At 34.6% G+C, this 14,948-nt stretch overlaps 1 protein-coding gene across 11 annotated transcripts in view; it reads right to left on the minus strand.

Annotated features, from left to right (window-relative positions):
• The window catches only part of LOC136836098 (protein Star-like), a 162,889-nt gene that overhangs the window by 105,987 nt on the left and 41,954 nt on the right, over positions 1-14,948 (minus strand). For 10 of the 11 annotated variants that reach the window (XM_067100071.1, XM_067100068.1, XM_067100070.1 and 7 more), the window contains one exon: positions 8,903-8,952. The exons of the other annotated variant lie outside the window; for it this stretch is intronic. Coding sequence is in view for 3 of the 10 variants with exons in the window: in XM_067100078.1 (XP_066956179.1) it covers positions 8,903-8,952 (50 nt within the window). In the remaining 7 variants the exon portion in view is untranslated. The remainder of the gene's footprint in view (positions 1-8,902; positions 8,953-14,948) is intronic. 11 annotated transcript variants of the gene reach the window in all.

Below are 14,948 nucleotides of genomic sequence, written 5' to 3' on the forward strand. Positions count from 1 at the left end.
GAGAGAGACTGTATAAGCAAATATTTCATAAAAACTTTAAACTTCTAAAGTATTTTTAACATTTGTTGTTAACCAATTAGGTTACTGATACTTTTTGAACATTCTTTTTTATCGGGTGTATGATATGAAATTAAAAAACATGTATGATGGTATCCATTTTTGGGAGGTATAGTTTTCGATATACACACACATATATATATATATATAATATATATTTATATACAGATGTATATAATATATATATATATATATATATATATATATATATATATATATATATATATATATATATATATATATATATATATATATATATATATATATATATATATATATATATAATATAGATCAGAACATAATATAAATATATGCTTATAGAATATATATATATAGCCTCTCCGTTTCTTTATATATTTATATATACAAATATATATATATAAAGCAAATGTCCGATTGCACTCTGGAAAAGAAATGCTGATAGATGGCAGTAGTTCTCAATCTTCTTTGAGTGATGGCACCTAACTAATGTAATCAATAGCACCCCTTCTTCACCATCCCACCATATCATGAATTAACTTTCTATTTAATGAATAAAATTATTTTCCATCATATATATATATATATATATATATATATATATATATATATATATATATATATATATATGTGTGTGTGTGTGTGTGTGTGTGTGTGCGTGTGTTATTAGAGTAGACACAACTGATAAAAATATATGAAACTTCTGCAAACCTTTATTTTTTATTTTGCAAAAGTTCACCGAGATGATCTAGCCAAGACAAAACGCATGACAATCTTGCGGCACCCCTAGGCATTGTCTGTGGCACCCCAAGGTGCCACGGCACCCAGTTTGAGAATCACTGGCATATGGACTACATTCCAAAAAATAAAATACTGTCATGAATATTACAAGGAAGTGGATAAGCGTCAAAGAAAGGTTAGTAAATCTGAAACAATGGCAAATCTATTTATTTATTAAAGGGATGTTGAGGGATATTTCAGGTGATAGTACAGACCAGAGACCAAAGGTTCTCGAGGGTTGGTGGAACTGTCAGAAAAGGTTGTAATTCAAAAGCCCTGTTCCTCCTCTCATTCAGGCCCTTGGACTCATATTCTCCTTCTTTGTACTTTCATGTATTTTATAAACTTCATGAAAATATCTTATTTTATAGGAGACAGTCCATATACCAAATAATTTTTGTGTATATCACAACCACTACCTGTATAATTTTTGTGTATCACAATCACTACCTGTATATTTCTGTGTGTGTCACAGCCACTACCTGTATATTTTTGTGCATTACAACCACCACCTGTATATTTTTATGTGTATCACAACCACTACCTGTATAACTTTGGGTGTATCACAACCATTACCTGTATATTTCTATGTATATCACAACCACTACCTGTATATTTTTGGTGTATCACAACCACTACCTGTATATTTTAGTGTATCACAACCACTACTTGTATATTTTTATGTGTATCACAACCACTACCTATATATTTTATGCGTATCACAACCATTTCCTGTATAATTTTTGGTGTACCACAACCACTACCTGTAGATTTTTGTGTATCACAACCACTACCTGTAGATTTTTGTGTATCACAACCACTACCTGTATATTTTTATGTGTATCACAACCACTACCTGTATAATTTTGGGTGTATCACAACCACTACCTGTAAAGTATATTTTTGTGCATCACTACCAATACCTGTATATTTTTGTGCATTACCTGTATAATTTTTGGTGTATCACAACCACTACCTGTATATTTTTGTGTATCACAACAACTACCAGTATATTTTTGTGTATCACAACCACTAACTGTATATATTTATATTTATCACAACCACTACCTGTATATTTTTGTTTCGCAACCACTACCTGTGTATTTTTTGTGAATCACACCCACTACCTTTATAATTTTTTTGTATCACAACCATTACCTGTATAATCTTTTGTGCATCCTAGCCATTTTCTGTATAATTTTTTTGTGTATCACAACCACTACCTGTATATTTTCTGTTTGGACAACCGTGCCATAGTGCAAGTTCCCCTTCTGTTGCCCTTTAGATTTTCACTTCTGTGTTGCCTAAGGTTAGATGAGTATCCGTATGTGGTATCCTACAACTTACAGCATCTCTGCTGACCTCTATGCCCAAAGTCTATACCTTGTCTACGCCCTTCTACTCTGTCCAGTCGAGGATTGGTTACACCAAGGTCTAAAGAAAATCGCTGCCCGCTAGAGCAATGTGCGTGGATCACTTGTTCTATCTAGCTAGGACTCCATCAAAGATCTCTGAGTGACAGACTCGGGGTGTGCAACATTCTTGCCCCAGTGTTTTGGGTGTGTGCTGTACGTGACTGATCTTCTGTAAGCTTCTCTTGCTCTTTCTACTCAATAAAAAATTTAAAGTATAGCAACAAATCTATATTCGTCACTTTTTCGAATTTGGGTCCAACCCCTAATTAGGAACCATAAGTAAAATTCGGAATTTCATGGTCAGACTTTCACCTCTGAACTAGAGAAGTTAATTCTGCTCAGGAATTGCAAAACTGATTTATGTTCACTCTAATCAAAAATTATGTGAAAAAATAAGTTTCGGTCAAGCTTACAAATTTCATGTTCAGCATTTAATACTTTAAACGAAATATCTTTATTAATCCTAATAATTAGCATATTATTACAAAGTTTTCTTTTATTGCAATTTATACTTTGGCTCAGAATTTCTTATTGATTTCAAATTGTACTTAAGTTTTCCATAAGGAAATTAACGATTATTTCATTCTGCCTTATGCCTTATGCATCAAGCTAAATAGGTCGTTATATGGCTATTAATTCACTACGGGAGATCAATGTGAATTATTTTCATAGCTTTAAACTTGAAAATCAAGTGCAGTTTTTATACAGATTCGGTATATAATGATTACGTCAGAACGATTCCTGAAAGTCTTTTTAAGCTGCAGCTGGGGGACACTGACTTAAAAGCTGCAGCCGTTTTGCTCCATAAAGACTTTCTGGTATCCGCTTATTCTTAACTTCAAATCAATTAGACGCAGCCTGAGATGGTGTGTGTACAGCTGTTGTCAGCACTACCACACTTTTATGCTCATCTTACCACACCTTCATGGCCTGTGGTTCTTTTTCCCGATCATAACCCTCTCACCATCAGTCACAAAATGAAAGAACAAATGACGTTTTATCACTATATAAAAGCATCTAATTGCAACTGGCACTTATAATGCGTCTCATACATTTAATGCATTTTATATTTTGTGATATTTGTTATTAACATTTTAACGTTAAACACACCAAGAACAAGGACAATATAATTTCTCACGTTTTGTCGGGAAATGTTTAATAATAAATATTTAAAAGGTTGTCTCTGTAATTCAAACTTTCCATTTTAGGAAAGCTCTCATGTGTGAGGTTAGATTAGGCTGTGGTTTCATAAGTTTATTGACAGGCGAGTAATAACATCCAGGTGGCATTCTTACTGCATGTGCCTGTGAAATACTCGCCTAACATTCTAAACTCTGCCTTTCTTTCTCATCTTCCCCTCGTATTTCACAAATATAAAGACTTCGCTCCCTTCTCCTTGTCCTTCCTTGACCTCTCTCAACCTACTCCGGTCACATATCGCTTAAATGATGAAGACACTAAAGAAGGCTTTACTACAGAGGCAAGTTAACATGACGATGGGAGTAACATGACGATGGGACTGGCAAACCCTGAACTGACTTCTGAGTATATTTTTGTTGTTTCTGCCTGACGTAATTGTCACTGGAAGTCTGGATTATCGCATACAGTAAAGAGTCGCCTTAAAATCAAGGTCTTCAATCAGGACTTTGCATGTTTATGACTCCAGTATACAGACGTCTTTGATAAAGGAATTTACGTTCTAAAGTGGTCTTCATAGTACAAGTGTCTGGATAATCACATACAGTAAGGAGTTGCCTTACCTTCTAAAGTGGTCTTTATACTAAGAGTTAAATTTACAGACACTGAGCTTTCACTTGCTCGTCTCACTCAAAAATTTATACCGTTATGAGGATGATGTCAATGATCGACAACGTCTTAGGTTAATGTTTTCGAAGACAAGTTGGGATGAGAAAGACCTTACCTTGCCTTACAGACCTTACAGTTCGTTCAGGTTGCCCCAGGTCCCTCAGTGTAAGGCACCTCTGATGTCTACCAGAGAATTGCTAATGCATCTTCTGGTATATTTTGCAACTTCCAATCTTGAATGGTCTGGGATGCAGCTTAGATATTTGTCGAGCTTATTCTTAAACACATCCACGCTTACTCCTGGTATGTCCTCAGATGAGCTGGTAACGCATTGAATAGATGCTGCATTATTGATACTAGTGCATAGTGGACTAATGTCCTGTGTGCTTTCCTTAGTTTTCCTGGAATAGTTTTGGGCACTATTAATCTACCTCTGCTTGCTCTTTCTGATATTTTTAGCTCCATGGTGTGTTCGGTAATTCCTTCTATCTGTTTCCATGCCTGTGTTATCATGTAGTGTTCTCTTCTTTTGAGACTATATAATTTTAAGCATTGTAGTCTTTCCCAGTAGTCAAGGTCCTTAACTTCTTCTATTCTAGCTGTAAAGGACCTTTGTACACTCTCTATTTGTGCAATATCCTTTTGGTAGTGTGGGTACCATATCATATCGTAATATTCAAAGTGGACTATGTACATACTTTTTATAAAGCATAATCATGTGTTCGGCTTTTCTTGTTTTGAAGTGCGAACAACATTCCCATCTTTGCTTTGCATTTTGCCAAATGTTATTTGATCATTACATAGCATATTCCAATTTGATCATTACATAGTAAATAATTCCTATTCAACATAACACCAAGATCTTTAACTGCTTCCTTATTTGTGATTGTCTCATTATTAGGTCCTCTATATGCATATAGCATTCCTTCTTTATCACCATAATTTATTGATTCAAATTTATCAGAGTTAAATACCATCCTATTTACTCTGCCCATTCATATATTTTGTTTAGGTCTCTTTGTAGCAATTCCTATCTTCATCACAATTAATTTCTTTACTTATTCTTGTGTCATCGGTGAAACTTCTCACTACCGAGCCCTTAACATTACTGCCTATGTCTGCAATCATAATAACAAAGTCTGCAATCATAATAACAAACAGCAATGCAGCTAACACCATACCTTGTGGCACACCGGATATTACCTTAGCTTCATCTGATTTCTCATCGTTTGCAATCACTATCTGTTTTGCAAAATTCTTTTATCCATCTTCCTACTTTGTCCCTCAATATTGTGTTTTCTAATTTTTTTCGCTAATATATTATGGTCTACCTTGTCAAAAGCTTTTGCAAAGTCTAGGTAAACCACATCTGTATCTTTTTCGTTTATCATATTTACATATATGTTTTCATGGTGGACTAACAGTTGGGTTTGTGTACTTTTTCCGGGTACAAAACCATGTTGTCCTATATTAAACAAACTATTTTTCATTAAATGTTTCATCATATTTTTCTTCATTACCCTTTCATACACTTTCATAATATGTGATGTTAGACTCACAGGCCTATAAATTACTGGCCTCTAGCCTTGATCCACTTTTGAAAATAGGGGTAACATATGCTAATTTATGTTCATCATAAATCTTGCCTGTATCTACACTTTGTCTTAATAATATTGCGAGCAGCTTTGCGAAAGAATGAACTACTTTCTTTAACAAAATGGCAGGGACGCAATCTGGTCCGGCTGCTGATCCACTTTTAATTTCATTAATAGCCTGCACAATATCGGCTTCATCAATATCTATGTCCGATAATTATTCACTATTTTCATCTCTTTATTTCTGTATCATTATCTTCATTATCAATTCTAGGTGTAAATTCTCTCTTATATCTTTCTGCTGATATGTTGCATATTTCATTTTTTCATTCGTTAATCGCCCTTCAATTCTTAGAGGGCCTATTTCTACTCTTCTTTTATTCATCTTTTTGCATATGAGTAAAATATTTTGGGATTTGCTTGATAGTTTGTAGGGTTTTTTCTTCTAAGTCCGTTTTTCATTTTCTTTTGATTTTGCAATCTTTTGTTCTGCATTTTCTATCTTACTTTTTAGTTCCATCACTTTCCATGCATTCTTTTCTTTTGCAAGACCTTTTTTTCAATTTCTGATTTTCTGGAACAAGATCCTTCTGTCTCCTGGTATGCATAACTGATGTTGACTTTTCTTCTTCAGTATATATTTTTCCACTATTTTCTCTAATATTTTATATAATATATACATATTTACCTGTATATTATCACTTACGAATATGTTTTCCCAGTCTTTGTTTAATTCTTCATTTATTTCTGACCATTTTATATTCTTACTATAGAAACTGTATTTTCCATATTCTTCCCACTTTTTCGTCTCTTGCTTATCTCTGTTTTCATGTGCTTTGGAACGGACTGTTAATTCTATGATATTATGGTCTGAAATACTCGTATTATACACTATTATTTCTTTAACACAGTTCACTTCGTTCAAAATACTAGGTCTAAAATGTTATCCTTTCTTGTTGGCAGGTGATTTATTTGTTGAATATTATCTAATAGCTTTTCAAATTTCCTCTTATCTTCTGCACTACTATTACTCTCTTTTTCATATGTATAAATACAACCACAGTCTCCTATTCGTTCTTTCCAATCTACGAAAGGAAGGTTAAAGTCTCTGGATAGGAGTATAATCCAGTCTTTGTGATTTCTACATATATCATCCAATTTGTCTACTATTATGTCAAACTCTTTAGTATTAGGGGGGTCTGTATATTACGATGCTCACTAATTTTTCAGATTCAAATTCTAACGCTATTAATTCACATTTTGTGTTACTATATTTCTCACAGACTTTTCCTTGATTAACGTCTCTCCCATATATCGCGGTTACCCCCTTGGTTCCTAATTTTTCTATCTGATCTATAAGTTTGGAAACCCTTTACCTGATTATCATTACTAGTCTCTTAGGAATACCAGGTTTCACTTAAATTCATTACTTCTATTTTTTTCAGTTTGGGTTAGCTCTTCTAAGAACTCTATCTTTCTTTTTGAGTTACTCGAAACTAAACCCTGCGTGCACTCATCACTATGATGGTTTATGCGTTATCCCTATTATCTAATATGGTTAATAATAAGGATTTCCCCATGTCTCTTTTCTGTTCTGATATGTTGTTCTTTTCTTCATTTCCAGAAATTCGTACATTAAAAAATCCAACTTTTCCATTATATTAAATTTGATCTTCCGTCCTCATTTTTATTAATTTTGTGCATATATCTGCATTTATCTCCATATCTGCACCATCTCCTAGCATCATAAATACATTGCTTGTTCCTTGCAATGTACCTTGGTGCTGATGCCTCATATCGCAGTGCTGACATTTCGTAACGTATTGTTGGCTTGCTTTTTCTTTCATCTCATGTTCTTTGTTCTTTTCTTTATTTGCTTCATTTTTGCCTTCATTTTTAGTATGTATTTGATTTTGATTTTTATTCTTCATGGCTACAGGATAACTATATCTACATTTTTTGTTAAACCTACATCCTTTTCCTTCTCTCCAGTTTTTACATATTTTTGGATGTAGATCGCTGCATTCCTCCTCATAGCCGTCTAGATATGCACATTTGCCATAAATCTCATAATTGTGACATATCTTGGGATGCTTGTAATAACATCTTTCACTGAATCTGCAATTCCCTCTTTTCAAAAGGGTGCATACTGTGTCTTTCTTTTCTTTTCTTTTTTCCTTGCTCTTTCCCATCAGCATAAAGATCTGGATACAACCTCTTTGGGATTTTATTTTGAGTTATCATGTCATAATTTATTTCATCATATGTATGCTGCTGTATTGCCTCATATGTAGAGTCTATGAGTTTCTCTGCATCCATACTCTTATCCTGTTCTTTGTTTTCATTATTTTTTCTATCTCTTCAATATTATTTTCTTCTTCTTTTCCATTTTCCTCTTCTTCTTCTTCTTCATCCTCCACAATTTGTACATTAAGCCTTGATATAATAATCTTGTCTATCCATACTAGACATGTTGAGCAAAATACTCTTGTGCCCTTATTATTACTCTGCTGGACTTCTGCACATGTAGGATGAATAGGTACGTGGCATGCATAGCATTTCCTAATCAGGGTTTGTGCATTTACAATGTTATACCACACACTACATAGTTTACATGCTTTAGGCATTCGTTTTCCTATTGCATCAATCAATATATTCACTATATTCACCTTATTCATTTTCTTTGTTGGAATGTGTTGATTGATGTAAATTTTCTTTATAAGTCTTTTGGTAACTTGAACTCTCTTTGGTATTCTTTCAATTATTTTCATTATATTTTCTGCAGACTTGCTCCAGTTTGAAGGATCATATCCTTTCAATATGTCTGTGAATGTTTTTGCATCTTTTTGGTTGGAGTTGTTGTTGATCTCAACGATAAGGAAGCCTAGTTCCCTGCCTGCCAATTCATCATATTGTGTATCTGTAAGGCACGCAAGATTCCTCCAGCTCTTGCCACTGTTGCTAGACACTTCCATGATGTTCAGTTTTTAATAATTCACTCGAAAAAACAACTTAGTCGACGCTTCATCGTGCTATTCTGACATTAATCTAATCACCAACAGTTCACGAACACTTCTAGCTATAGGTAATTCGCTAATCGTATGTTATATGCGTGATATCGGGTTGATTATTTAGACCAAGAACGAATACGTCTCACCGAGTGACTGTCACATCACAGAGAGAGAGAGAGAGAGAGAGAGAGAGAGAGAGAGAGAGAGGCTAATCATCCGTGTTGATTCTGAAGCAAGAACATAATATACAACTACATACCTGAGCTGTTTCTATCAAAACCACTTTCAGTTTCCTCTCCCAGGCCAAATCTGTCAAAAAAAAGAGACATGATTTTATTTCCTATCTTGTTACACTTGTTTTTCTTGTCACTATTATCCTCATTCAGAGAAATATTACGTTAAGTTCACTCCAGTTTAAATTTCACACAGCACTTCATGCACTAATGGAAACGGATCAACTATGCAGAATATTACACAAACTCACACACACATAATATATATATATATATATATATATATATATATATATATATATATATATATATATATATATATATATATATATATATATATATATATATATATGACAATGTGTGTGTGTGTGTGTGTGTGTGTGAAGAATTTCCATTACATCACCGTGATTTTATATACAAAAACATTAAGCTAAAATGTCGTTTATTATCTTATTCGTCCTGCCTCAGAAATAATACCAAAGGGGAATTATAATTGGTAAGTGGTTTGTCACCTGGCAGAGTCAAACTACCGAACAGTGATGAACCACTATCAGTTATAATTCCCCTTGGTATTATTTCGAGGAAAAAAATTTTGATATTACACGACATTTGTAACAATGTTTTCAATTTTTATATATATATATATATATATATTTATATATTTTATATATATATATATATATATATATATATATATATATATATATATATATACCGGGTGTTTCATATTTGAACCCCTCCCTCCACAGAACAAATGGAAAGTTATGAAGTTTTCTGCTATAGCCTGTCTCCAAGTACATTATTTTAAGTTCCTATTAAGTTATTTTTCATTTTACATTTCTTGTATTTTCAGACTGAGTGACGGAGTTAGATACAGCCATGGCTAACGACTCGGAGGAAATCAGATGGATCGACTGAAACCCCGCTACAACCTTCAGAGAGGCCAGGGATGCTGGCACATCCTTCATTTCACATTCCTGGATAGCTAAATACATTAAAAGATATGAATCCTTTGTTAAAAGAAACTGGAACAAAAATCCATGTGACTGTCATCGTTAAAAGAGTGAGAATCTTGGAAGGCCTGAAGTCCTTTCTCAGGAGTCAAAAGACATCATAGCTGAGGCAGTGGGTAGACCAAGAAAGTCTTTACGTAAATTGGCGCCAGAACTAGCAACAAAAGGGAAAAAGAGAAGTTATAGTTTTGTATATCGTTAGTTGAAAAAATCTGGTATCAAGCCATTTCAAGTTATCAGCAAGCCCAACATCACTCAGCAACAGAGAAGACCGTGCATGGTTTTGTGGTTCATTTCTTAAAGATTGGGATTTACTGACTTTCTCCATGTTGCTGCATCAGATGAATTCTTCATTTACACAGTCAGGAGGCCAAATCATAAAAATGACATCATTTGGGCTGCAAAGTTGGATGATATCAGCAATGACGTGCGCTATCGCTAAGTTATGAAATTTCCTGAGTGTCTGGGAATTTTTCTCTGTTTCAGTCATGGAATGGCGAATACTTCAGAGAAACTGTGCTTACTGGTGGAGTATTTCCTTTCCTCAAAGATCCTGAAAATGTGTTATTTGTTGAAGAAGTCACACTTTTGCATGATAAGGCACCATGTTTCAAGGCTCTTCAGACACAGGAGCTGCTTCGAAACAGTGATATCAATTTCTTCTTATCAAGTGAATTTCCAGGTAGCTCCCCTGACCTTAATGTGTGTGAAAACATTGGTAGTATCTTAAAGGATCGTGTTGAAGCACGCACAGTGAACTATACCAAGCCTCGACGACCTGCGAAGAGAGGTGACTGAAGTGCTCAGGGAAATGGAATGTGAGTCTCAGCTTTTTTGCGATTTGCTGAAATCATACCCCTCAAGAATGCAGGCTGTGGTACAGGCAAATGGAGGCCACACAAAATATTAAATACTCAGAGAGAAACTTAAATAAATACCTGCTCTGAATTACTTTTGTTTTTGTCCATATCAATTTTAGTTTATGTCATCAGTTGAGATAAGAGAGAATGCTTTGTTTTGGGTTAACGTGATGACAGGTTGGAATAACAAATGCCGATTCGTCCCGTACGAGCACAAGACGAGTGATTTCATGTTGTTACATGCATCGGCCGTGTCACGTACGCCACTTTGAGAGAAAGAATACATGCCTTGATCAGTTACACCATGTTTTTGGAAGATTGCATTCAAAACATTTTGCTAGGATGACATCATTTTCCTTCTAGAAATTTCTCCATGGTATCTCACACTCAAAATGCTTTAATGACATCACCTCCATGCTTCTAGAACTTCTCTTTTTGTATCTCACTTTTAAAATGCTTTAATGACATCATGTAACTGTTTCGTGCTACTGGAATTCTAAAATCTGTTTCATTCTGATTTCTGAGACCAGTTAGTTTGGTTCCCTCTCTCTCTCTCGTTCTTAAAAAGAAATTACTTTTAACGTAGTGTTTTGTGGTCACGTATTAGCATTAACTTTTGAGATCTGAATTTAGTAAAGTTATTTGATTTGTAACGGCACCTGGTAAAAAAGTGTGTTTTGTGGTAACGCAACTGCAGCAAGTGATTTTACAGAGATTTTCACAAGTTTGTGTAAGGTAACATGAATTTTACTTATCAATACCATCATATGGTAAGTTAAGAAATTTTGACCGAGTGAAATTATTATTGATAAATCTTATGTGTATTTTTGTGTGCTTTTCTATTTACAATCTCTTCATATTTTCACATTTTTTTATGTCTGTGATGTAACATTTATTCACGTAGCACTTTAAATATTTCTTGGTAGTTTAACAATGCATACTTGATTTAATATTTCATTTATTAAGGTTTTCTTGTCAAATCTTGAGTAATTCTTGATAGTTTAAATTTTGCTTGATTAATTTAAATTCCTGATAGTTTTTGTGAATTAGTTTTGCTTCATAATTTAATTCAAGAATTAATTAAGTGTTGTGTTATTTTCAAGTAATAATAAATTTTTCAGATTGTGAATTCTAATTATAAACTTTGAATTTAAAAATAAATCTTTGCATTTAATATTTTTTAGAAAAACAGTGTTTCATTTATTGACCACCAGTGAATAGGATTGATGGCAAAGTGATAAACATGTTTTGTTCTTTTAGTTTTGTTAAAGTGAATTAAGACCAGGGAAACAGAGTTGTTTGATGGAGTGATGCCCTTTTACTCTAGAATATTTCTAGTTTAATTTTGATACCTCGCATATTCTGATAAACTTAGTTTGATTTTCAAGTGATAAATAAGTTTTTTCTTAAGGGATCACTATTTACCTTTAAGAGTACTTTATCGTAATTATTAATGTTATGAGAGTTCAGGTATCTGGCTGAAGTGAAGTATATTTTTGAATTTTGAGATTAGTTGTGTAATAAACAGGTACTTGATACGCATCGTGACATTATATTATTTGGTGCTTTTTACCCAGGAACAAAACAAAATATCACACTGGTTTGTGGTTTATAATTGTGGTGTTAGGGATATATTTTGATTAGAGTGACCATTTTAGTTATTTTTGCTTTGTATTGTGAATTATTTAGTTGAGTAACTTCAGAGAAAATGGCTCTGTTCGATGTTCAGAACTTTTTAGCAACCAGAGTTATCTGAATCCAACCTGACTAAGGCACAGTGGACTGCTTTAGCAAGGGCATGTGGGGGTAATATTGTCTAGTGGTATGATTAAGGCACAAATCAAATTTATTGCAATCCAAGCATTGATGGACTCTGGTAAAATAGATGCCCAGTTAGAAGAGGCATTTTCTTTGTTCAATGCAGCTGAGGCAGAATTTATAAATAAACATGAGCAAAAGAAGAAAAGTGATGCAGAAGCAGAACTCAGACATATAAAGCAGAAGAAAATTTGATTAAGCTGAAGATGCAGGCTGAAAGAGAAAATGCAGGCAGAAAGAAAGAAGATAGAGAAAAGAAAGAAAGGAAAGAGAAGAAGAAAAAGCAGCAGAAGAAAAAAAGAAAAAAGCAAAGAGGAAGAGAAAGAGCAAGACATGAAAGGAGATGGAGTTAATAAAGCTCAATCCACATTACCTGTAACACCGTCTAACCCTACTCAAGGTAATTCAGACCCTGTATTTGATGTAGTAAGAGTGCATTAGTTAATTCCAAAGTTTACAGAAGAAGCTCCCAGATGAGTTTTGATCACTTTGAAAAAGTGGCTTCAGGTATGGGATGGCCAGACGATAAATGGTCAGTCTTGTTACAGAGTGTTCTCATTGGTAAAGGAAGAAGTGCCTATTCAGCCTTATCAGCTGATCAGTGTAAGGAGTACAAGGTACTCAAACACAGCGTGCTACAAGTTTACCAGATGACCCCTGAATATTATAATGAAAGATTCAGATCTTTGAGAAAGGATGATAAGATAACATTCTTGGATTATGTCTACAAAAGTTTGAAGATGTTTTAAACGATGGTTGGAGGCTGCTAAAGTTAAATCTATATTTAGACTTGAGGTTAGTAGTCCTAGAACAATATCTTAGAGGAATTCCTGAACATTTAAAGCCTATTTAAGAGAGAAGAGGTTAGAAACTTTGACAAAGCTGCTACATTGAGTAGATTTATTACAATATCATTTGTAGCCAAAGAAATTATAATGTCAAGTACCAGAACCAACAACGCACAGGTTTCAGGTCTCATCCAAATTTCAGGAACATTACAACTGGAAATCCTTCTAGTGGCTCTGCCAATACAAAGCCAGGTAACACCCCTCAACAACTGAATGTTACATCTTCATCATTCAGTCTGTTCTTAGACAGATACAGAAGACTAATGTTGTCTGCTACAAGTGTGGAAAGAGTAGGACACTACAGTTTTATTGTTATCCAGACACAACAACCAGGCAACATTTAGTTGGTCAAGTGGTTAAAGGTAACCAGTTGAAGCAAGCTACGAAGAGCAGTGTGGGAGAAGACTGAGACAGTTGGGAAGACTGAGACTAAACAAGCAGAGTGTTTAGCAACCAGTGGAAATATAACTTCAAGCAGTGAGTGGCTGAGCAGCTTGGAGACTTTTAAGCCATATATCTATGAAGGTACGCTGGCAACTCAAGGAGGAAGTGTGCAGGTACCAGTCAAGGTATTATGTGATACGGGGAGTAACCATAGTGTGATAGTTCATGGTCCTCCCCCACAGTTGGAGAAAGAATCTCACCGGAGATTCAGTTATTTTGAAGGGTATAGGAGGAGAAGAGGTAACTCCTATACGCCGCTTGCACTATCCTGTGAATTGGTGACAGGAATGTTGATTTTTGCTGTAAAGGACTCACTAGCTGTTGAAGGTGTACATGTTTTACTGGGTAATGAAGTTGGTGGTGTACCATTTGTTTCCTTGTCCTGTAGTGACAGACAAACCGTTGGGAATAGTCCTACAGTAGATTTAAAGAAGAAAACCCCCACCTGTTTTTAGTTTGTAACTACCAGGAGTATGATTTTTTAACTATTTTGCAAGTGAAAATACTGAGGATTTACCTGCACCAGAAGGATCAAGTGAAGGATCTTTAAGCTTAGAATTTTAGCTGTTCCAGGAAAGTGAAGTTTCCCTAGTGTTAGTAATGAAGAGATTTCCCCAGAAGATGAGGATCCTGTTGTTATTAAAGAGACTCCGAAGGTAGTCAAAGTGTTCCTGAAGATAGTAGTGAAACTACAGAAGCAGAGTTAGCAGATATGGAGAGTTCAGCCCTTGAAGTTGGTCAAGTGACTAGAGCAGAAGCTAATGGAACTGCATAAGAGGGATACAACGTTGGCTGATCTGTTCTTCAGAGTTGTTGATCAGAAGAGATGCAACAAACCTCTACCTGTTATTATCTAAAGGAAGGATTGCTAATGAGGAAGCATCGACCTGTAGATATACCAGGAAATGCTGAATGTGGTGAATATCATCAAATTTTGATTCCATATCCATTGAGGAAACAAGTTGTAGCAGTAGCACACGAGTCTGGACATATAGGAATCAGGAAGACTGTTGAGAAGATCATGAAGTATTTTTCTGGCCTGGACTTCACAAGGATGTTAGCAGATTTTTGCAGAGTGTGTCACACATG

Source organism: Macrobrachium rosenbergii, chromosome 56 (assembly GCF_040412425.1).
Source record: "Macrobrachium rosenbergii isolate ZJJX-2024 chromosome 56, ASM4041242v1, whole genome shotgun sequence".
NCBI classification, from domain to species: Eukaryota; Metazoa; Arthropoda; class Malacostraca; order Decapoda; family Palaemonidae; genus Macrobrachium; species Macrobrachium rosenbergii.